Here is a 24,650-nt window from a genome sequence, read left to right as displayed (position 1 = left end):
GCCAGTGTGCCCTGTGCTGTGTTACGCATGCACATGCCTGTCAAGAAGTGAACTCCTCCAGATACTTTCTCTTTAATGAAAGGAGCTGGATTGGTCCTTATAGTTTCCATGTACATGACTTGACTAGTTTAATATATCGACATTTACGCAATTCAGTATAGTTTCTTTCAACGTAGCTGTGATTTGCCCAGGAAATCACTTAGAGTAAGTGTCATGTACTGAAATTTGCACACTAGATGCTGGGACCCTAATTAGTTTTGTTCCCGTAGCATTTTAACATTCTAATACTTCACCAGGCTTAAAGTAACAAACATGGTTGTGTTGCTGCGAAGGGCCTAGTTAATTTATGAAAAGATAACTTATTTCTCCGTATTTACATAGTCTACCTCCTAAACGCATAGTGCAGTGAGTTTAAATAAGGTAATGATCATTTAAATGTTTTTATATCTAACCTGCAGATGCTATTTTTGTTGTTTTTGGCTCTCTAGTGTTAACTAACTTCAAAAGTTTAAAATATTTTTTTTCTGTAGTCTTTAATTTGTGCTAATACCCAGTTCCATAAAAACCTCAAGTGCCCATCATCTTAAAAAGAATTGAGATCTACATGAAATATTTCAAAACATAAGGCTACAGTATGTGAACATACATATAAACACATCATTTACTCCTGGAAAAATAAGCAGCTATAAAAGCTCAAGGAGTGTCTGGGCCTCCTTTTAAATAAAAGGGTATGTGACTTGTGAACAAAATATAAAGGTTTACAAAATGAAAGCTGAAAAACATAATAGTTTTATTATGTCATAAATATACTATGAAGTCCCAGTGGGAGTTGGCTCCGCATTTGTAAGTATCCAGGTATTCTGCCTGTAAAATCTACAGAATATTGTAGGTGAATTTAGTTGAACAGAAACTTTGTCTGCCAATGACAATTGGAAATTGAAATTTCCTTTTATGATTGAAAAATTTCTTTGTCTATGAGCAATGATTGCCTTTGGTAAAGTGAGTTTCTGTACATGTTTGTGGAGAACATTTGCACGCATTATTGCTTTTAACCCTTTATTCTGTGAATTAAATTTCTTCAACTACTTGGTGACGAAAAAAGGTTGTAGGCAGAAAAGGAATTATTCCTTACGCGCTCTATCCCACCTCTATAAAAACAATAAAAATGTGGGAAAATCCTTAGGATATTAATGAGGCTGATGAAACAATACTAACCAGAGAATGTGAAACTATTAGTTGTTAAGTGAACCTACAAGTAGATGCATTTACCAGTCAAATGAGAAATATTGAATTATTGAAGTGCAGATCATATTATCTTTTAAAGCAGTATTTGAAGTTCAGTTTCAATCCATGGACCCATGTGACTGGAAATTAATTAAAAAGGCATAACGAATCAGATTGTTTTGATTTACACTCATAGTAATTTCTCAATTAAAGTCACGCTTGAGGTGGGTGTTTTTAAACAATGATAAGATATTGTTTCGTTCATTGACTTGACAACTAGAAATCCCAACTTTTAAAAGGCATGTCTCAGCATAAAGCACAGTAACAGTTCCTATAATATTTTATTTCCTATACCTTGACATTAAGTTTCAAATTAATGATACAGGCATTTAAACAATGTAACCTGAGAGTACTGTTTCAAATAATAGTACCTTTAAACATTTAAAACTTCCACAAAAAGTAGATAGGGTGTGAATTGTATATAGTAGGATATCTTTGAAAATGAAATTTTAAGCTAATTTTGAGGTAATACAGCTAATTAATTGTAAAAACATAACTAACAGATAAGATTGTATTTTCTTTCTGTATTCTTCCTACTGACATTTTTTTCCTCCCTCGTATAAGTTAATCCAATGATATCATACATACTGATAGTTTACTATCTCTAACTTGCCATTTGATAATCTATATTTCTCAGATGTTAGACTGCAAAATTCAGGTTTGCATTCATATGAAAGAAGTGCTATACATATAACGATAAAATTTAATTAATCTTTTATTATTACCATCTTTGAAGTTCTGGTCATAAATTGTAACCCTGGCCAAAAGTAGTTCTGATTCATGGCTGGAGGCCGGCACTTCATGTATCATCAAAAGTGGACAGCTTTCTTTATTTCATGGGTTATTTAACTTGAGAAAGGGAAAGTAACACAAACCTTCAATTTCTTATTCCAGCTATTCTTTTGTAGGAGCCAAAGTCAACATTTTATTTCCCTAGAGCCTCTCACTTTCACTGTGGAATGTTTAGAAACTAAAATTTCTTTTTCTTTTTTTTAATGACCAGTTCGTCTGTGCGGATGCACTGGATTTGTTGAGCTAATGCTGTTTTTCTGGATCTTTCCTTCTTTCCCTGTCTGTGCTCCAATGCCTCCCCAACTTTGCAATGTAGCAAGCTGAGCAGTTGTTCAATCAGATGTACAACCCAGTAAGTCATTTCTGAAAGTTCCCGCTGTAACATATCAAAGCATGAGGATCCATTGGGCACTTGTCACTGGCAACCATCCTGGGGAGGTTTTGAAAATATTTGCAAGTCTCTTCTCATTTCCGTTCTGTCTTAAGAAATGGCCTGTGCAGAGGTCTCTGCATTTTTTTTGAATAAGAAATTTAAAAGTTAAGAACTCAAGGGAATATTGCCAGCTCTGATACTACCTGATTTTTTAATCTCAGGTCTAATGCTACTGGAAAATGTGAGGCAACCAAAGACCTGGGTTCGTAGAGTTCTCCCTCAGGTCCTTCAAACCCAGACTTCTCGGCCACAGGGGATAGCATTTGTAAAACAACAAACAGTTCAGTGTGTGCTGAATTCAAGAAATAGACACTAAACTAGGCATAGGTTCTAAAATAGGGCTATACTCTGAGACTGATAAATGCCTAACATTATTGTGGGTCTTGTACTAGTTAAAATGGGCCATTTGGCTGAGAACAAACTGTAATAGTCTCCTACTAGCAGATAATAACAATTCCTGTTAATAGCTTTGATGGAGTACAAAATATAGGGAACTGGTTAAAAAAAAAAAAAACTTTGTAAAATAGCTCAGAGGTCACCTCCAATTGTTTCTTTTGTTCCAATGACACATGTTCACTTATGTGAAGCAATGTCTTTGTCTTTTTGACTTAAACAAGGAGGGCTTTAAAAACCATTCTGTTCACTCACTGGCTTACTGGTCAAAGATGTTGCATAAAGGCGATTGTACCTTTATCCTTTGGCCAATGCCATCATGCTGGCATGCATTCTGGTTATCTCCTACTTACCAATTCCCATTATGGAAAAAAAAAAAGGGACCGTGTGACTCAAAGGAAAGAATACAACCACTGGTTCTCCACTAGGCTGTACTCCAGGGTACTTGGCTCGAACCCCATCAACCCCTACTCTTCGTTCTTCACAGCAACCTCTCTGAAAGCATTACTGCTCTTTTTCTTGAACTATGGATTTTAGCAGAGCAGCAAAAATAATCACATTTCCTCTCCCATCACATTCAAATGGAAATGGTACTAAGCAGGCTTAAAACAGTAGAGAGGTGAAGAGAGACAAATAATATCGGCTTATCCTCGAGCATGGGAACTCACCCTGGGAAGCATAAGTGTTTGTTTCTGTTTTTTACTTTCAGTTGTTTTCAAAAAGGTGCAATGTGTCAATCCTGTGGATACATTCCCTGCTGGCTAGTGAGGGATAGGGAGAAAATCTGTGTGTGTCCTGTGTTTGGGTTTCAGCCCCAATGGGGAACAAAGATCTGTTCCTGCAGCAAAAATCTCCCAGGAAGCATGATAGGAGTTCACTCTCCCTGGCAGGACAGGGTCTAGGGAAATCATCCACATTCCCCTTTCTTTGTACCCGTGATAGTTCTCCTGTCTGTGAAGGCAAACTTCCAGCCTTTTCTTGACTAATTCAAAAGACATCAACTTATTTTACTCCCAAAGTTAATGAAGCTGGCCCGTGGGTTTGGCATCCTAGGAATATGGCCAGATCTCATTATTTTAACTCATCTGCAGATATTCTCAGGGTCCAACTGTGTGTGTGTGTGTGTGTACTGATAGGGATGCAGTGTGATGGATTTTTCTATCCTTAATAGATTTTTTACAAATGACTTGTTTTTCCCAGTTATGAAAGTAATATATGGTCACAGTAGAGAATTTGTATAAGTATAGAAGGATCTAGGGGGAAAACGACAGGAGGTTTCATTGTGGGAGAAAAGCAGCACTGTGCTGCTGCTTGCCCAGGGATCTTCCTGTTGCTGCTGTTTCCTCTGTCTCCCTCCCTCCTTCCATCTTCCTTTCTCCACCTTCCTTCTCCCTTTTACCTTCCCTTCCTACTTTTCCACTTTTTTCCTCTCCAATACTATTTCTTTTTATGCAATTGTATCAAAGTGTTTAATTGTACAGCTTTTTTTTCCCCTTTTTTTTAAATCTGGGAGGCACAGGGTGGAGTGAAGACAGAGAAAAGAGGGAGAGAGGAAAGAGTAGGGGACAGGTAGGCAGGCAGGCAGGCAGGTAGAGTTCCTGTGCATGGCTGAACTCTCCAGACACAGATGCATCCTTCATCCTTTAGACTGTTTCATTTTGTCTTGTAATGTGCTTGGAAAAGTGGCAAAGGAGAGCTCCAGCGCTTAAGCCCCTCAATCCACGGGGGAAGACCCCCAGGACACTCCAGGATCCTGCCTTCAACCTGACCTAGTTCCGGGTCCTTTTAACCATTTGGGAAGTAAACCAGCAGGTGGAATGGTTCTCTATGTAAACATTATTGATAACTGTGCTTTTTAATTGACTGTGATCCTGAAGTTCAAATGGAATGATAAAGTTTAAGAATCTGATAACAAAACAATACAGAATGAAAGAGTCCAAAGAATTAAGGTGGAATCTGTTTCTCTAGATGTAAGATTGGAAAAGCCGGAATCAATGGATCTCTGTCATCCACGTGGAGATCTAGATTGACTTTCCAACTCTGAGCTTCAACCTGGCCATGCCCTGGTTGTTGTGGGTGTCTAGATTGGAAGTGGAGCTGCTGGATCTGGAACCTACGCTTAGAAGGGATAACAGTGCCGCAGGAAGTAGCTTTACCTGCTAGGGATGGTGCTAGCCCCAATAAATTTAATTTGGATTCTGTTCTACCAAAAAATAATTTTACAATGATGGCTACATTTCCAATGTCATTACTTCTCATTCTTGCAGTCAATCCAACATTTAGGTATTTGGGTTTTTGTTGTTGCAACAGTAACATTTTGACATTTTCTTATTTTAGGTCTCTGATGTTTCTTTTTAGTGCTGGTCTTAAGAATTTCTACACATACATTTTTAGGTTCCTATTATAAATGATGGATTTCATCTTTTATTTTATAACCAGTTATTGGTACTCATGGGATTTATTTCATTCTTATATGTTTATTTTGAATATAGCTCCCCTCCTGATTTTTGGTGAAGTATACCACAGTTATTTTTTGTTAAATAATTTTACAGTTAGTTCCCATGTCCATCTGTCCTCACTAAATCAAAGTAAAGTCAAATTAAATTTTGAAGTCCTCATATGAGTATTTTTTTCCTAGAGTAGAAACAAATCCTTTATTTTTCTTCTTTTTTATTACTTCATTGTACTAGGTGATACTGGAATGCCATTTCTTAGGAAGCTTAAATGTTGTCTTCTTATCCTTATTGTTTCTTATAATAATAGCCTTTCAGCTGTTCAGCTCCCAGGCTCCTGGGACGGGTTCTTTCATTGTAAAAGCCATGCAGGTTATCTTCAATTGGATTCTTTTTATTCCCCGAATTCTTAATTCTAGACCAATAACATGGCTTTCTCATCAGGCTCAAATGCCTTCTTTGTTGGAGCCCTAGTGGTTACTGTGCCAGGAGAGAGTATCCAGAGGTCTTAGACCTCGTGGATCCCTCCATTGTGTGCTTTCATGTAATACTTGGATTTTTACAAGGAACATGGCTGATTTGGAGGCACTAGGGGCAGCCTTGCTACCAGTCAGAGCATCCTAAAGACCCTCCGATGTCTACCCCCATCTAGTCGCTATTCTTTTGAAACTCATCTGTTATGAACACTTTTTTTTTTTTGCAGGGATCACATTTTACATAAGGGATTATGAGAAGGAAAAAAGTACAAACATTTTTCCATTCCAGAGATAGAAAAAAGACCTTGTTAATGTTCAGTGGGGGATTCCTGATTTATAGGTCACCATAAGACTCTGTACTCCTAGGGACGTGGTGGGCTGAAATACAAATGCTTTCACAGTCACTGTTTAGATATAGTGGTTTCTTTTTATGATTTTTTTTTTAGTCTTTCTCAAAATTATTTGATTCTTCTTGGACTAGTATTTTCTCACACAGTGGAAAATTACAACTATTTAAAAGAGAATTCAGGGCAGATACTTTGTACATGCAAACACATTCACCCATGTAAACACACACACTCCGATTGATCCAAGCTTTCAGTGGGTGAAGACTAAAGAAATATTTGCAGTGATATTTAAGAGTTGAAGTTATACACTTTGTTTTAAAACATCTGAGTAATTGCCTCCATTTTCTACGTTGCTAATTTTAGGTAATTTTATACTGAAATGTGGTTACATTCATCCATTTTTATTCATTGACATGGTTATCTTTATCTTTGTGCTGTGTGACATTCAAAAATTATTTTGGGTATTTATTTTATTTATTTGTACATATCCTGTTGGTTCCATGTCTGAAAAGAAATCCCCTGTTGGTATGATTGTTTTAATATGAAAATTTTGGATATTCTAGAATTAGCTTAATTTTGGAAAAGAATGGTATCTTTAAAACTAGTGTGTTGATCAGCTCTTCTTCACTGTATGTGAAATACTTAAGATGGGCTGCTTTTGAATCAAGATTTACCTTAGTCCATGATCTTGGAAGTTCATTGTTCAAATTCTGGCAGCCCCATTACTTCAGGCTCTGCAGGGGGAGCAAGAAGAGGGAAGATGATAGGGTGAATTAGGGCTCTCTTAGCTCTCTTGCAAGACAGCCTTAGGAGGGGACACCTCCCTCCCCTCCTGGTGACCTAAAGACCTCCCACTCAACTCACCTCTTAGCATAATTAGATCAAGTCTCCACCCTTGATCCATTAACCATTAACATTAATCCATTAACTATCAGCATAATCCTCCTTGGTTGAAATGTCTGTAGGAGTTGGGGAACTACACCTTGAAACTGGGAAATGTAAGATTTCAAGCTACTTTCCCAATGTATTATCTAAGCTCAGCTGTTATGCCTGGTATCAATTCATGGTATTCAAAATGAAATTTGAATTTTGTTCCAAGTTATAGTCCCATACTCACACTTTGAAACCACATTTTCATAAATAATATTTGGATCATAGCTTAAAAAGTGAAGACTGCTCATCTTTTTTTTTTTTTGGCAGAGTAAAATCAAGCAGAATATTTCAAAAAGCTTATAGGTCCTGTTCTGTTGCTAAGATATAAAATGTATGTTAAAGCACCAACCATAGACATTACAAGGGTACAATATTTCAAGTAAGACTTTTGCTATTATTTTTGGAATGCACAAATTTTGCAAATTATTGACCAAATCCAGAAGCAAGAGGAAGGACAAATCATCAGATTCATTAGTTTAACATTCTCCATGTCCTTTATGGTTATGAATAACCATTTGTTATTTTGAGAGAAGTGATTTTTTTTATTAAAAATTGCTAAAGCCCTTTTCAAAGGGAAAGTATTATGAAATGTTACAATTGAATATTTTCCTGCTTTGTTTCACAGCAGGTTTCTGCACCAAAGTTAATACTTTGCTTTCTAGGAATGGTGAACCTGCATATGACTGAAAATAATCAGTGTCTAGCCTTTAGAAGAGTAACTGTAAATAAGTTTGTGCTGTGTCATTTTGATACCTGTGAACCCTCCTCTTTGGTGCTAGCCGCTTTTTGTTTCCTAACTTTGATTTAGATCTAGTGTTAATCTGAAGTTTTGCCTTATTTCCTAAGTCACTAGCAGGCTCCTTTTTCTGTAAATCCAGCAGGGAGCCTTTTTAAAGGAGTGTGTTGGATTTTGTTGATGAAAATTGATTAAACCAATTGACTTGGCTATATGACCAGTCCCATTTCAGGAGTGCAAATTTATAAAACAGTCACAATAAATAAATTGGGTAATATCCTCATGCTGTAGTTTTCACTGTCCTTACAGAGATGAATTCACTTGCTTGTAGACTAAGACACAGTGCTAGATTTAGGATCCAGATCTGACATCTAGTAAACTCATCCTCCCCTTATTAAAAATCATGATGGTAATAATAATCGTTAAATATATAATCAACAAAAATAAACCGTAACAGCTAACTTCTAGCTCTTCTTCCAATTTTTAAAAGTCAGATTTAGGAAAGAAATTTAATTCTAGTTAGAAGCAGACAGTTAGGATATATTGATTCATCTTCAGTATTTCTAGCTGTTCATTTTTTTTTTTTTTTAAGAAAAGATCTTAGTGTCATTGGCTGGGCAGTTGGAGAACTGACATGGAAATGTTTTAAAATGTTGAATAAATATGATAATATAGTAGAAGTGTGGCAGAGAGGTTAATGTGAACATTTTTTAGGTAGTTGTTTAAAAGCTATATTTTAGATGCTTTTCTGAGGAAAAGTAATAAGATGATTTTTCTTTCAAATACAAATGGGGATCTGGAGCAGTTATTTTAAATTGAAAGATCTGCTCTTCATTTTAAAAATGGAGATTAGAAAACATAAATATTTGTTTAGTTTAAAATTAAATGATTAGAGTAATAAATTCCTAAAAGCATATTTACAGGAGTAGCTTTCAAATTATTTAAATTATGCTGAGAAAAGCTCAATAATTATTATACTGAGACCCAGAATGCATACTAAGTAGATACATAATTTCTGAGAAATTTTGGTAAAAGGGAGTAACCTGTACTTGATCATATGTTGAAGTGATATGCTTTTTCCAAGTTTTTGTACACAGATGTGCTTATTCTTTGAAATAGTATATTAAAAAAACCAAGAAAGTAAATTATTCCCCTCTTATCCTCATGCTTAAATAATATGTTACATGCAAAAAATATTCTTTTCAAAGTGATTATTTTAAAATATTTTATTTGTGCTAATCGTTTAAACTTTTTTTTCTACTAAATCATTGCAAAGACTGTCAACCTTCTACCAGTAGTATTAGTATTAATTTCTCTAACCATGCATGACTCATTTGAACTCCACTTTCCCTCCCTCCCCCTCCGTGACCTCCCCTAGGAGCTATAGCTTGCTTGCCTTGTTTTTTCCCTGAACTTAAAAAAAAAAGTGTATAAAATGCAATGAACATCTGTTCTGCATAGCAAGGAAGCAGAACAACTCAAGTCCTAAAAACTTATTGTCATTTTATGATTTCACACGTGGATCTTGGAGATACATACATCCATGACTTCTGTGAACTTTCTGTGTTGAATGTGCACCGTCTTTAAATGACTTGTTTTCTCCCTGCCTGCTCTTTGAAGAAGTCGATTAGGAATAATGGGAAACAAGGGGTAGGCACACCATTGCAGTGCAGTGTTGTTTCCATCTGTCTGGGAATATTTCAGCCAAAAGTTTATTTTGGGGAAAAAAAAAATCTCTGTCTCACACACACACACACACACACCACAATTACTTTGGCTGCAAATAATTCTGCAGTGTTGTTGCTGTGTTGTTGCTTGTGTCTGTTCTCGTGCGTAAAGCCGCCACCCACCCATGCATGTGTTTGCAGATTCTTGTTTGTGTGCTTGTTCGTGAAGTAGCACATCCTCCTCCTGATTTAGGTCAACCTTACGCCAAAAGACAAGAATGTATGGGTGTGACTGTTAGCCGGGAAGCCCTTGCTCACTTCTGAGTTTTCTTTTGCGGCTGCAACTGGTGCTGAAACTGCTCCATAGAGGGAAGCACCCAGGGAGTCCATCAGCCAGTCTCTGTGTGCTTAGGGACCCTGGCTCTATCTACACCCCGGATTGTTTTTTTGGAAAATAGTTAACTATGACACTGTTTCCATTTCTCTGCATTGGAAATGGAAGCGTTTGGCACGAATCACTCTCTGAGTGGTGAGGAATTGTTTTTATTTTGCTTTGCAAGGGACCCGGAATAAAGACATCACATCTTTATTCATCCTAAAGTCCTCTCAGCCCTCATTTTTTTTTAATAGAAGCAAAAGCCAAAAGATTTAACAGAACAAAATAACAACAATAAAAGATACTTCTCTATAAACCTGACATGTAATTAAAAATCAGCAGTTTCTAAGATACCTGAAGTGTATGCTTTTTTTCTTTTTTTTTTTTTTCCTTCCTTTTTTCCTTCCCACTAACAGTATACCCATCATTCTTGGTGATCATATTCTCTCCAGAGTTAATTGCTGGGCCATGGGTTATTGTACTTTCTATAGTTGTAAATCATTGTCTGAACTAAATTTTCTACAAATGTAATGTTAAAGGCACATAATGTTGAAGATGACTCCAGGATGAATCCTGAGTATGCAGACCGGCTGAAACAGCTGGATAAGGAGGCATCTTACTACCGGGACGAGTGTGGCAAGGCCCAAGCAGAAGTTGATCGGCTGCTGGAGATCCTCAAGGAGGTAGAGAACGAAAAGAATGATAAGGACAAGAAGATTGCAGAACTTGAGAGGTTAGTCTTACAGCAATGGGAATTGTCTCTGGTAAATCTCTGTGGCTTGGCGCCCCATGGCAGTCACGGTTGATCTGAAATGCATGTTTGTGTTACAAGTCATGTATGCATCATATGCCCTAGTAAGGGGTGATGCTGTGTGTTTCTAAGGTACTAAGAAGGCACCTGGCTGATCTTTTGAGGAATTACGGACGTCGTGGATGTTTATATTAAAATGATGGCCTACTTTTGTTGAGTGATTGCCATGGTCTAGCAGTTAGGCCAGCAAAGTGAACACACAGATGTGATTTGGGCATTTTGAAATCTTTGTTCTTTTCCGTCACAGATAAACACTTATGGTTTAAGTTTGTCTTAGGGGAAGGAGTTTGGGGAAATATGATTAGGAATTCTTCACTGAAGGTAGGGGAAGGGAGTAGGAGCTCATGCCCTTTGGCCATCTTTTGGTATGCCATGAGGGTCATCTTTTAAGAGGAATTTCTAGCGTCTGTCATATAAATATCCTTGAACAGGACCTATATGATGGCAAATTCTGTTGCAAAGCAGGTTCCTGAGCATCTAGATTTTGAGATCATTCATGCCTGTATCATATTTATGTTAGATATGGATTCTACATATAAGCTTGCTATCAGTGCTTGTCCTATCTCTTATGTCAAGAGAGAACTTTCTGAAGAATTTTGTGCAACTTCATAACCTCTGAGGATTTCCTATTGGTTCAGCAATAAGGCAGAATTTGTGTTTTCTAGATTCATTCCATATGGAAGAGATCAGCAGATTTTGAATAAATCAGTAAATGTTTGCCAGCCCTGACGGAGATGCCTGTGAACCCTAACAGACATCAAGATGTATGCAAAGTAGCTCTCTGTAGTCTTAAAGGAAGATAATGGGCTTCAAAAGATGGTGGACTTTAGGGACAAAAAGACATGGGTTCAAATTTAACTTGTGCTTTTTTTTTTTTTTTTTTTTTTTTTTTTTTTTTTTAAAGATTTATTTTTATTATTTTTTCATTGGAAAGGCAGATATACAGAGAGGAGAGACAGAGAGGAAGATCTTCCGTCCGATGATTCACTCCCCAAGTGAGCGCAACGGGCCGATACTATGCCGATCCGAAGCCAGGAGCCTCTTCCGGGTCTCCCACGCGGGTGCAGGTTCCCAAAGCGTTGGGCCGTCCTCGACTGCTTTCCCAGGCCACAGGCAGGGAGCTGGAAGGGAAGCGGGGCTGCCGGGATTAGAACCGGCGCCCATATGGGATCCCGGGCGTGCAAGGCGAGGACCTTTAACCACTTGCGCCACCGCGCCGGGCCCAGCTTGTGCTTTTTGTAAGTTAGTTGTGTGTCCTTGACTCTTGTTAGACATGAGTCCCCAAGAAACAGAAACTTTTAAAAAATGAAGCTCTAATAACTTACTAAAATGTATCATGCTGTGAGAGTAGGCAGTCCCCATGGAAGGTGGGATGTTTCACTATGAACAATTGAATATGAATGCTCAATACTAATGACTGTGTTAAATCTGTAGGTTCATTCTTTACAGAGTTACAGCAACATTTTCAAATGTAGTGTTCAATATATCAAAATTATAAACCCACAAAATTTAAAAACAATCATAGCATTAATTTAATAATCTGATTTCTTTTCACTGTGATCAATTATAGCAATTAAGTCTAGATCTCTTTTATTTTCTTGAGATAACTATACAAATTAAAATTCTTAAGGGTTTTGTCTCAGTTTTAAAATATGAGAATGTTCTGTCTGTCTACTCATTCTTAAAAAGTTGGAAATGCTATTGATTTTATATGCATCTCTTATGGTTATGGAGGAATTATGTTTTATAACCAAAACATTTAGGTGGAAGTTATAATTGTGCCTGGAGTATTGGAGAACAAACTGAGACCTGGAGAAGATGAATGACCTTCTAGAGCTTGATTCAATGGTCAGAAAGGTGTGAAACTGAAGTATAGGTTTGCTGCCTACTAGTTCACTACTCTCAAAACCCTGAAGAATAGTACTGATAATATCAATAATAGCAGTTGCATCGACAGTATGATCATGTGTATGTCTGTCGTGTGCAGTCTGCCTCTTGATATGTGAGGCACTTGACCTGTAATACTCTATCTGCCTTTTCATCTCACCCACAGCAGAGGAGTAACCAGGTCAACATTTTATAGATGAGAAATTATGACTTAGAAAGATTAATCAACTGCTTCAAGCTTTAATGTCAGAATTTGAATTCAGGACTGGCCAATGCGCCGATGAGAGCAGTCATGATAGCTGGACCACAAGAGATCAGCCTCTTCTTTGACAAGAAAAAGCAATGTGCCCACGTTTAGAAGGCATTTTTTTCTGTACTGCACCAGCTCCCCAGAACTATAAGCGAAAATCGGGATCAAGTACCAAAAACATTTACATATAAATAGCTTAATTGTCTGGTTGGGCAAATAAGTCTTGGCTGGACACTGTTGCTATTAAATCATCAAGAATATTCACAGTTTTATTTCTTCAATATGGAATGCATTAAAGCGGCAGTGATTTTACAGGCATTTATCTTTATGTACTTTCTGCACATTTTCTTTATCTCTGCCTTTGCCTCCCCTTAAAGCTGATGCCTCCCAGGCACTGTAATTCATAAAACGTGTGGTGGGACTTGATTCTGTCCCAGGTCTCTGCCTGCCTCTGTCTTGGGTCCAGGAGCAGAACAAAGTCTGGGAAATGTCTCAGCCTCAGCTTCAGCCAGAGCCCCTGAGGAGGGCGGGGGTTGCAGACCAGAGGGGAAATTTCTTGGGAAAAGAAGGACCAGCCTTGGTTAGCCTTTCTGGAGCATTATCTACTGGGCTACATGTGTCTTCCCACCAAAACATCTACCCAGAATGGTCAGGCAGCCTTTTACTACCTGGACGATACCTCTACTTGCTGGCTTTAAACTGCAAACTTCTCATCCCTCCGTAGTGTTGCAAACCAACGATCTCTTAGGACTGTGACATGTCTCTCCGTGTTAGACTCATGGAGAAGTGTTTGCAATTAAGTCTGTGATTTCGAAAACCAAAACTGTGAACTTGAAATAAATTTTGTGGTCTCTGGCTTGTAATGTCACATACCAGAGTGGAAAGGCCTCTTTCTACAGCAGCTAGCGTTTTGAAAATATTCCAGAACTTCGGCCATATACAACCAAACGTCCTGGGTCAGGGATCTCTGAAGATCCTGATGTCAGCCTGCCCCTCTGTTACAGGGAGCTTTGTATTTGCATGCTCTTCTGCCCATTTTCCCGTGGTTGCATTTCTCAAAAATAGATGTGGTCCAAGGAGCACATGGCTGGCATTTTCACAGTGCGCTGTCCCCTTCAACTTCACATGGTCAATGTCTGTCATCCACCACTGAAGATTTTGCATCTTCCAGTGCATATTGCTCCAGTGTGGTCCCCACATGCAGGCCTGCCTAACAGCTTCAAGCAATCCCCTGAGAGTTGGTCCAAGTCAGCCAGAGGTCTTTATTTCATGGATGAAGTCAGTGATCACATTTGCTTCACATCCAAGTAGCTAATGAAACATTAGAGGCAGTGAGATATGTGGTGCTGCTGTGTTGGAGCCCGTCAAAGTCTATGAGAATTATTTAGAATTTCAGAATTAATCCTTTGGTGCCTTAGGGAAAGAGTTGAGGTTAATAGAGCCTGTCAAACAAGACCCGCTGCCCCTGGATTTCTTGCATCCCACCCATGGGAAGGAATCCATCGGGTGACCTTTCATGTAATTATCTTAAGTACGTTAGGGGTTTTGTTGATATTTGTCTAGAGAATGGGGAATGCCCAAATGGAGCTCTCAATCACATCCTTCCCTGGCTGTGGGGAAAAGGCTGGATCCCCAGGGCGTCTGCACTTAACACATATCATCAGAATGGAAAACAAGGTACCATTTAGTTTCACTGGGTCCAGGACTAACACCAGCACATATTGAGAGACTGAGACATCATAGTAGATGCCTTAAAATTAGCCTTATCTAAAGTTGAGAGAGAGGCTATCATTTTTCCTTCTGATTTGCTCCATAAGCTGTGACGTAATTTCCTTGACGCTTGTCAGAACTCTTTTCAAAACATGAACTTAAGCATTATTATTATTTTTTAAACATGATAATGTGTTCTAAAAGTTTCATGGTGCTTGAAAGAAACTCGATACCATTTTTATTTGGGTTGATATGTATACTCTCCTTGCTGAGCAAGTGTCACTCTGGGTTTGTTAATGTATTTGAAGGCATTTCTTTCCATTAAGTAACAGGTGGTAACACAACATCCCTGGCAACCTTTTGAGGTGGGACACAAACCTTATGGATACCTCTGAGAATTTGGTGGACACTGTGAACCCTTAAAAGAGACAACTAAATCTGAAATATGTTCTTACTTGTACTTCAGCCTAGGAATCTCTGCATCTTGGCTAGGACACTCAGTGGATTGCTTCTGATCCAGAAGGATTTGAAATGGTAGCTGGGGCCAGCGTTGCCCAAGTCCCCACAGTGACCATGACTGGCCCGACTCATTTTTCACTGCTTTTGCAATTTATGATCACCAAATGCTTCTGAAAGGAAATTTCCAATGTGAGGGATTAGCAAATCAACACTTGTATTCTGTGTTTAATTCTTAAATTTCTCTTTAATTTTTTCGTTATTATCATCTATATTGTTTCTATTCGAGATATTCCAGTTTAAGCTTTATACTGAAGAATTATTTTGTTGTGTTGTCTCCTCTGGTGTAAAATGCTTAACATGGCTTCTCCCTAGCATGGGAGGGCGGGTTCCCACTGAGAAGTTATCTGATACGGAATTCGTTTATGCAGTTTGTTTTTTGCAAAGAACATTTGAAAGATGAACAAAAGCAGTGTCCACTTAGTGGAAACCAGGAAGATGATCATAATTTTTATGACTTCTTTATTTTTGGCTTGATTTTAGAAACTACTGTTTTGAATGGTTAGAAGGGTATGTTAGACATGTTTGTACAAATAAGTTACCGAGCATCTGGCCGTTTTCAGCGATGAAGTCGGAACTTCACTGTCACAACTGAAAAAAATTGCTGTCAGCTTGGGAAGCTCCCCTGTCCCCTCTTGGGAGACTGACAGGCAGGTGGCTCCACACCAAAGCACTCTTCATGAGATCTTTGACCATTGCTAGGTACAGCCCTCTGTGAGAATCTGGAATGGACATCTTTGAACCTCAAGCCAAATTGTTCAGCTCCTTTTGGTTTTCAGGACTGAAAAAAATATATAATCATCCAACTCGCTGCTTTCAAATAATAATTTTCTTGACATCAATACTAACTTATAGGCCGCGTATCGTGGTAATTTCCACTTTAGTTTATTAAATAGTAAAATTTTTATATGTGTACAGATAAGAACTTTCTATTCCTCCTGGAAAGGGCCACTGCAGTCACTATGCTGTGGGAATCTTGTACCTCTGAATCACATTGATGCCTGTTAGGGTTATGTGCATGAGAGAAGAGACTGGTTTCTTATGTATGCTATTTAACAAAACAGCTTACAGTTCGTTCCCTGGGTTTCTGCCCCCCTCTCCCTTCCTTGGTGGTGGTGGGGTAATATCAGATAAATGTTGCTTTATTGTCCTTCATTTGGTTATAAAACCTGCTGATGTAACATCTGCTGGCTTTATGTTTAACACTAATGTGTTTCCTTCCTTTTATTCTCTTTCGCTATGCCTTTTCCTTTCTGCTTATCCTCCACATTGCCGCTTTCACCCTTGCTCCAATCAGCTTGACTCTCAGGTCAGTACTTTGAGTTTTTCTTCTAACTGCCTTTCCCTTCTAAGCTCAATTTATTGCTTGCACTTGTTTAACAAACACATTTCTGAAATGGTTTTCCTCTGGCCATCACATTCCCTTCCCCCAGATCCCCTAATATCCCCGCCCCGCCACCTTGTCCATTTCATTGCATGCCTAGGGAAGTTTGGTTTTATGAGAATGCTGTATAGGTGGGAAAAGGCAAAGAAGATGGAAATAAGTCACTGTTAAATTATTTGATAAACTTTATTCCTGGCTTGCAAACTCATGCTAATTCCCAAATGCATTTGTCCTGAACAGCTCAGAAAGTTGACTGCATACAACATGGAGTTTTAGAAAAACAAAATGCAAGATGCTAAATTTAACCTGCGGGAACAAAAGATCCCCTCATGACACAACAGCTTAAAAGCTAAATTTAATAGTCCAAACAATTCAGAGTTTTCGCTTAATAAATCACTGTGTTTTGAAAGATTTATAATACTTCTTCTAAAGTGACTTTTGAAAATTATCAGTGTGTTAGTAACATATTGTACACACATGTTATTTCCTGTCATTGTTTTGGCTTTAACTTTTTATCTTCATTTTTATTAGCCATAAGACATACTTTAATTACCTAGGGCCTAGCATATGGAACCAAGTGTAAACTAGATCTGTTGTTGACTATGTATACCCTGACACTAAGAAGTGAAATGTGAATGTTTAAAAGGTTTATTTATATATTTGAAAGGCAGAGTTACAGAGCGGGAGAGGCAGAGACAGAAAGAAAGACGTGTTCCATCCACTGGCTCAGACCTTGGGTGACTGAATTGTCTCTCTCAGTCCATTCAATGGCATGACTTCAGGTCCCCTGGATTCCAAAGGAGAAAGTCTGAAATCACATTGGTAGTCAGTACATTCGCTCTTTTGAGGAGCTAACTATATTATTTTCTTCTCTGTGTGTAGGAGCTGCACCCCTTACTCTGTCCGCTAAGCTATCCAACCATGGCATTCACGCTAGCAACAGTTTCAAGTCAGGGCTTTCTATCTTATTGCCGGTCGCTAGCCCAGTGGCTCATGGGACCTGATTACTTCTCCACTGTCCCTACATATCAACTGGGGTTCCCACAGGAACAGCCTGAACTGCTGCTGGGAGAAGCCCCAAACTTTGTCGCAGTACAAGTATAATCAGAGATTAAAAGAACAGCCCAACAGAGCTGCTCTCATGAGAACCTAATGGCTATTGATTTACTGTCTGCAACAGAACAAATCTGGGGCACCTACATGTGAAACACAGAAATTACTGTGGTGGGAGGGGCAGTTTGGCCAGCCTAGTGAAGCCCAAACCTTTGCTCCAAGGTTTGGATCCACTCATTCATTGAAGCTTGAAGCTTTAGTTCTTGCCTGCTTTTTTATTTTTCTCTTTTGCTGCTCCTAATTAAGACTTATTGATAAAGAAGACCAGGACCCCTTTTACTCTCACTGCCCTCCCAACTCCCAGTCCGAAAGTTCAGGTCTTTGTATGCTGTCTGCTGTGCTATGTGCCAAGAAACTTTATTGAGCAGTAGCTGGTTGATTCCAATTTTATGGTAAATAAACACTGCGTGTGAACTCTCAGAGGACAAGGTGCAGTGTGAGGGGTTGGGTTTTGAGGGTAACCCGTGGTTCCATGGACGAGACATACTGATGGGATTTGGAAAATGCACTCAAAAATCTAGCTGGATGAATCATCAGGTTGAATCAAGTTTGAGCTAATTCCATGATTACTAAACCAAATGGGCATGATAAATAAGATGTACAATCACAGTTAATGATCTCTGGTTGGAGTTTTAGTTTAGGGGGAGTTGGGCAGCCTTGTTCTTTGGAAACAGAATTCTTTAGAATTCTGGAAGCCAGCCTTGACAAGTTTCCAGTCAATTCTGCTTTCTATTCCAACCATTTCCAGGTTTACCAATTGAAATAAAATGAAATGTAACACTTGATTTGGTGTAGGATCTCTGGGCCATGCACTTGCTTTTTGTGGCTTACAGTTGAAATGTGTGTGTATGTGAGTGTGTACATGTATGAAAATGCATACACACATTTTGGGTCTGGTCTTTGTTCCTTAGAAATCTGATGTCTTCCCTCCTTATCCCTGTATTCCTTTTGTGAGATTTTAAAAAATTTGACCGTTGGGCCTCTTTTATGTGCTTCTGACTACGCGGAAAGTTCTCTCCCCGCCACCTTTTTTATAATGTGAAATCATTTCCTTTTCAAGCTCTATGTAGATGCTCATGCTTAATTATAGGTAGGGATGTTCAGTGCTGGGTTGGGTGAAACACAGATGTCGTGTTCTTAGCCTTCTCAGATCTAAATAAACTCTGTATAGCATGGTGAGAAATGGGGGAGGCATCACAGGTTTCTTGCGCTGCCCTCAGGGGGCAGGGTTTCTGTGTGCAACTTGCTCATTTCTAGAAACTGGGTGTGAGATAAGCCTGTGACTTATGACAGATGAGCTTATCTAAATAAATTCAGGAATTAAAAAATTAAAAAAAATGATCATATGAGGTTCAGTTCACAAGCCTGCCGGACAATCAGCTGAGTGCAGCCAGAAAACGTGGGCTTCCTAATCACCCCAGCTTCCAGCTTCATTTGGGTCCTAAGTCAGCTGTTGCATCACCTGGGCCTCGTGTCTCCTCCTGGAGAAGCGGTAGCCATCTCTGGGTTACATGTGGACATCACATGTCTGACATTAGTGATGCCGAGCCGGGTGCCTCCCCCTACAGACAGGCTGTGGCTGGTGGCTGTGGCTGGGCATTAGGCATGAACTCATTATTCCAGTCACTTTAAACACTCCCACCAAAATAAGTTCTTTGTGATGCTTCTTCTTTCAAGCTGAAACATTCTGCTCTCAATTCTTTATCCTTCTAGTGAAAAATGAAGTCACTCCTCCCAGACCTCAGAAGCCTACTGCCCAAGAAAATAATAAAAACCACCTTGCGCCAAGCATCCTCTGACCGTCCTGCCCTTGACTCTCTGTAATCATTTCTTTGTCTTGTTCCCTGGATAGACACAGAGTGAACTCCCACTCGGTACCAGGCTGGCTGCAGCATATGATACTAGCGTTTCCAAAGAGTAGCCGGTGGGAGGTAGACCAAACTGTTTAATAAATGCTGCATATTGCATTTTTCATTTTTGTTTTTCTGATCCTGGCTGAGAATAACAGAAATAATGGGAATGATAGAAACAACGATAAATTAAATAGAAGTTAAGTGCCAGTGCTGAAGTGATCATAGTTTTTAATGTACAATTGATGTTTCCTAACAAATGTAGGAGGTTGGCACAGTCATTCTTTCATATGAGAAAAGAGGAAACTAAATTTCATAAAAGTTGGATATTTTGCTCAAGTTAATGCAGCTAATAAGTAAAGTGCTTTTCCCTTCCCTGAAGTCAATGATTTTTGAATTGCAAATTGGAGCTTTTATCACTTTTGCTCCAGTTGCTGAGTAAAAACTGTGAGAATGTTTGTAGTGAGGAAAATGGTACACTTTGGTTCAATTAACAGTTTCCAAAATATGGTGTGCCAAGGGTGTATTTGCGATTTGGGAAGATAGGAAAAAAAAAAAAAACTGCCTTATGTGCTGTGTAGCCAGCTTCTCCCTTCATTCCAAGATTAACTTCCCACCTCTGGCTCTTCCTTGTGGAAATCCTGCCTAGCTGGGACTCACTCAGGTGTCATCTTTGCCCAAACCGTTCCGGAGTCTGCTGGCTTGGTGTCTGGCTCCATGGAATGTGTGGTGTCACACACTGGAGACAGGAGTCATGCTCTTGACTGCCATTGAATAAATGACCACTGAAGAAAGGACCTTTCACTAGCTTTCTCTCACTCCCTCCACCATTTTCTTGGGCTCCAAGGGTAGTTTCTAATGAGCTTTTTCTAGCGATTGAATTGATTATACTGAATGACACATTTGGCTGCAGACAGAAAGTCCTAAGCAAAATATGATTGTTTTTCTGTCAAGTTGCATTCTTTTTTTTTAAATTTTTTTAAAAGATTTATTTTTATTATTATTATTATTTTTTTTTATTGTTGCTTACACTGTATTATGAATCTCAACTGAACCTGAACTATGGTTATTTTTATTATTATTTTTTTTATTGGAAGGCGGATATACAGAGAGGAGAGACAGAGAGGAAGATCTTCCGCAACGCGCCGATGCTATGCCGGTCTGAAGCCAGGAGCCTCTTCTGGGTCTCCCACGCGGGTGCAGGTTCCCAAAGCCTTAGGCCGTCCTCCACTGCTTTCCCAGGCCACAGGCAGGGAGCTGGAAGGGAAGTGGGGCTGCTAAGATTAGAACCGGCGCCCATATGGGATCCCGGGCGTGCAAGGCAAGGACCTTAACCACTGCGCCACCTCGCCGGGCTTAAAAGCACAGGAAAGAAACAAAACACATGAGTAAAAGAAGAGGAGGTATCACCATCTGAACTTATCCCCCTCTTCCTTTCTCCTTCCCTCCTCCTTTCCTCTGTCACTCTTCCTTCCTTTTCCCCTCCTTCCTTAACACCTTCTCCATGGGAGGATCTGTGCTGAATGTTGTGGATACAACACTAAAACAGGCACGATTCCTCTTCTCAGTGAGTTCAAAGCACAGTACTTACTAGAAGGAAGGATTTGGCCACTAAGAAAAATAATTTGTCCTGTTTATACTAATATTTATAAAAACTGGTTTTCAGGTGTGTTTCCCTCCACACACACACACACACACACACACACATCTTTCCTTTAGAGTTGCAGGGGATAACCATAGTTCAGAAACTCATTTCCCTCTTAAAGCTATTCCCTCTTATACTAATGCTGACATTCCTGGTGAAGTGTCAGAAGATTTTATGGCCAAGCCAAATTGGTAGGTAGCCAAAAATTGGTTGATTTTGCTTTGGGTGCAACTATTTTATTGGGGAGGGAAAAATTGTTTTGCCTGATTTACAGCTTCTGCAAACATAAAGTGGAGGTTATATTTAGAAATGGTTTGAGCCATTGATATGTAGCCAGACTTGATACTTGCACATTTCTGATACTGACCTGGGTGGGGCTTGCCATAGCTAATGGTTAGCTGAGCTGGTTGTGATTTATGGAATTAAGCCTTTGGGCTCCATATTGTTTTCATTTCTTGACTTGTTCTTGAGCTTATGTACTGGTGCTCCATCTCTAGCCTCATGGATTGTGAAAACCGGAGTGATACAGTTAGCCTTGCAATTGTAATGTCTTGTTATGCAGTGTGTGTTCAAGTTTCCTGGGAGACCATAAAATTGTTCTTAACTTGTCTGTTTGTCGTAACAACAGCAGTAAAATCAAGAAATGGTTTCCAGTAGGCCTAAGAACTCCTGACACATAGGAAGAGATGCCAACTTGGTAGAGTTAGCTATTCATTCATATTTTACCCCCAAAAGTTTTCTTTTCTTCATTCCTTCCCTTTCTGGGCTTTCGGTTGATACTACCATATGGATGAATATCAGCAAATAGTAAATCTCTCAAGATATGTTAGCCTTTTCAGTAAATGTTGAGAAAGGGAAAGAATTTTTTTAAAAAAATAGTTTTTCGGTATTATTATAAATCACTTTCTAGCAAAAATAATATCTTATTTCCTTTATATGACTTTTCTTATGAAATGTGAATTCTATCACTTCATTATCCACAATACTAGCTCAAGTTGTAGGGAAACCTAACCATCCAGTGACTGGGACTGTCCAGTGACTGGATCAAGGTGCTGGGAATTTCCACACTGAGTAATATCACATTTTGGGAAAGCCCACCTTCTGGGTAAAACTTACTTAAAAATGAGTAGGTCTTGTGAGTTTTTCTGTGGAAAAAGAAATACAGTGCTCAAAGCTTTAGAGATTTTCTTTGGGGAGGGGAGATTCTGATTTTGTTAATATTTGCCTCTCTTTCATTTTACTGTAAATGCAGTGATGAATAGGTAGGTAGAAATTAGTTATAATGTTAAACTAAATAATATGAGAAATAATAGAAGAAAAGGCCATAAATGGACTGACTTTGCTTTGGATGCAACTGCTAGGAGTAGAAATAAAAAAATGTTTTCTGTATTTTATGAGTCCTACGAACATAAATTGACATTCGCTGAATACTTTTAATAGGACTTTATTTCTAGAAACTATAGTGTAAGTCTTATAAAGGAAATAATTGAACTTGAAGAGCCTCTGCAATTTTCTCTTTCAGTCCAGAGACTCTTGTTCCAGTGCCAGCTTGTAGATCCCCGCTCTTGCAGTTTTTTTTTAAATTGGTAATATTGTTATATAAAATCTACTCATATATAGATATGTATGTACAGTAAGTTATGCTTTACATTTTTGATGAAATATGAAAAGTTTGTGGCTCTTGCAGTGATTTAAAGAATTGTTCTATTTCTTATCAGACACCCAGCCTTAATTAGGAGGGCAACACTTGGGGCCATCTAATGTGTTGGGAGGACAGAATTTCCTCCAGAGAACTGCTTTGCATATTTCTGCTTCAGGTCCTGGGAAGAAAATCCCTTTCTGAAGCTGTAAGAACATAACCACCACCTTCCCCAGATAGGAACATGAAGTAATGGAATAGACTCTTACTGGCCTTTGGTGTTGGTCAACTGGAATATTCCATTGGCTGAATAGATCTTGATGTGATGTGTGAGTTGAAGTGTAAAAGAGTGGTTTTAAATTTAACTTCAGAGCCCTCTGCTATGTAATTCTATGTCAGTTTGATGGTTCCAAGGACAGCATGATATGTTGCTCTCAGATAATTACTAGGGAGAGAATGAGTTGGTCATAGTAATGAAGAGCTCCAAGAATTTTCTGATAACCTGCAATGAATGGGCCTTGGTGAGAAACACTCACAGCATAATTGGCAGATAGGTGTCCTATCGCTTTGCTGAGTGTGGGTGCTCTTCCGCCACCTAAGCATGCAATACAAGGGCTTTCTAGGGATTCCTGAGCCGATAAAGAAGCACTGCTCTTGGATTTCCTATGAGTTGCCTAATACTGTCATTAATATTTCACTCATTAGCCAAGTTGTTCGACCTGTCATCTATCATGAGAATATCAGATGTAGGAAACCGAAGAAGCTGCTAACAGTGTCTTCATGGCTATAGCGCTGGGCAAAGTACTTGATGTGTTTTTATCCCTGTGTCTGTAAGCTATGGTTGTATTACAATTCATTGCTCAGGGCTTGTGATCACAATGCATACAGAACATGAAGCACTGTCCCAGTGTGGAGGCTCAGCAAGCCATGTGGGGTGCAGGTTTTTCATGCCAGCTGATGCAAGAGTGAAGTGGGAGATGGTGCCATCGAGGCAGCCTCCATTGTTTTTCTAGCTGCCAAAGTAAAGATTTTAAATCCCTTTAACTCATTGAGAGATTGTGAAGGAAAGCTTGGAAGCTTTATCCTACTGAAAACTTTTTTTTAAAATCAAGGATATCAACAAGCAAACATAGGAAACCCATCTTAAGCTTATTGAAAAGGAATCTGCTTGTATAATTTTGTTAGTTCGTTAAGTATTTATTTGTGTTATATAAGGACACACTGAAGATTTTTCTAGAATAAGGTACATAAGAATGAAACACTGCCTTTTTGTATTCTTTTCTTTTTTAGAGATATATTTATTTTTATTAGAAATTCAGGTTTACAGAGAGAAGGAGAGAGACAGAAAGAGCTTCTGTCCACTGGTTCACTACCCAAGTGACTGTAATAGCCAGTGCTGAGACAGTCTGAAGCCAGGAACCAGGAGCTTCTTCCAGGTTTCCCATGTGGGTGCAGGGTCCCAAGACTTCAGACTGTCTTCTGTTGCCTTCCCAGTCCACAAGCAGAGAATTGATGGGAAAAAGAGCAGCCAGGACATAAACTATGCCCATATGGTATCTCAGCACTTTCAAGGCGAGGACTTTAGACACTAAGCTACCACACTGGGCCCCTTTTTGTATTCGTGTGTTTAGAGACCTGAAACTGAGTTTAAAGGATGGGCCAAGTATGTTCTTTCATCTGCTTGTTTCCTTTGTCCATTAACTTTTGCTTTTTCATTAAATAATAATTTGTTATTATAATAATAATCTGATACTACCTGTAGCTCAGAACACTTCCCACCAGCAACATTCTGAGGAATAGAAGCTGATCAGTCACTGATCAGTCACGTTTTTATCATGGCATTTTATGTGACAGATGTAATGCTATAATAAACACTGTTCTGTGTTGAGATTTTTTAATCTTAACAAGGTACTAAGGTATTTGTGATTTTTCCCATAGCCATCCAAACATTACCT

At 38.9% G+C, this 24,650-nt stretch overlaps 1 protein-coding gene across 3 annotated transcripts in view; it reads left to right on the top strand.

The window, feature by feature from the left end:
- ERC2 (ELKS/RAB6-interacting/CAST family member 2) overlaps positions 1 to 24,650 on the top strand; it is a 628,330-nt gene that overhangs the window by 346,111 nt on the left and 257,569 nt on the right. The window contains exons 10-12 of one of the 3 annotated variants that reach the window (XM_040994650.1): positions 2,393 to 2,428; positions 10,430 to 10,623; positions 16,362 to 16,373. In XM_040994650.1, the coding sequence (XP_040850584.1) occupies positions 2,393 to 2,428; positions 10,430 to 10,623; positions 16,362 to 16,373 (242 nt within the window). The remainder of the gene's footprint in view (positions 1 to 2,392; positions 2,429 to 10,429; positions 10,624 to 16,361; positions 16,374 to 24,650) is intronic. The other 2 variants (XM_040994651.1, XM_040994652.1) reach the window with 2 other exon arrangements.

Source organism: Ochotona curzoniae, unplaced genomic scaffold (genome assembly GCF_017591425.1).
Source record: "Ochotona curzoniae isolate NIBS_2020 unplaced genomic scaffold, NIBS_Ocur_1.0 contig_908, whole genome shotgun sequence".
In the NCBI taxonomy this organism is placed as follows: domain Eukaryota; kingdom Metazoa; phylum Chordata; class Mammalia; order Lagomorpha; family Ochotonidae; genus Ochotona; species Ochotona curzoniae.
The sequence above is the reverse complement of the archived record's forward strand: the minus strand, read 5'-3'. Positions and strand labels throughout refer to the sequence as shown.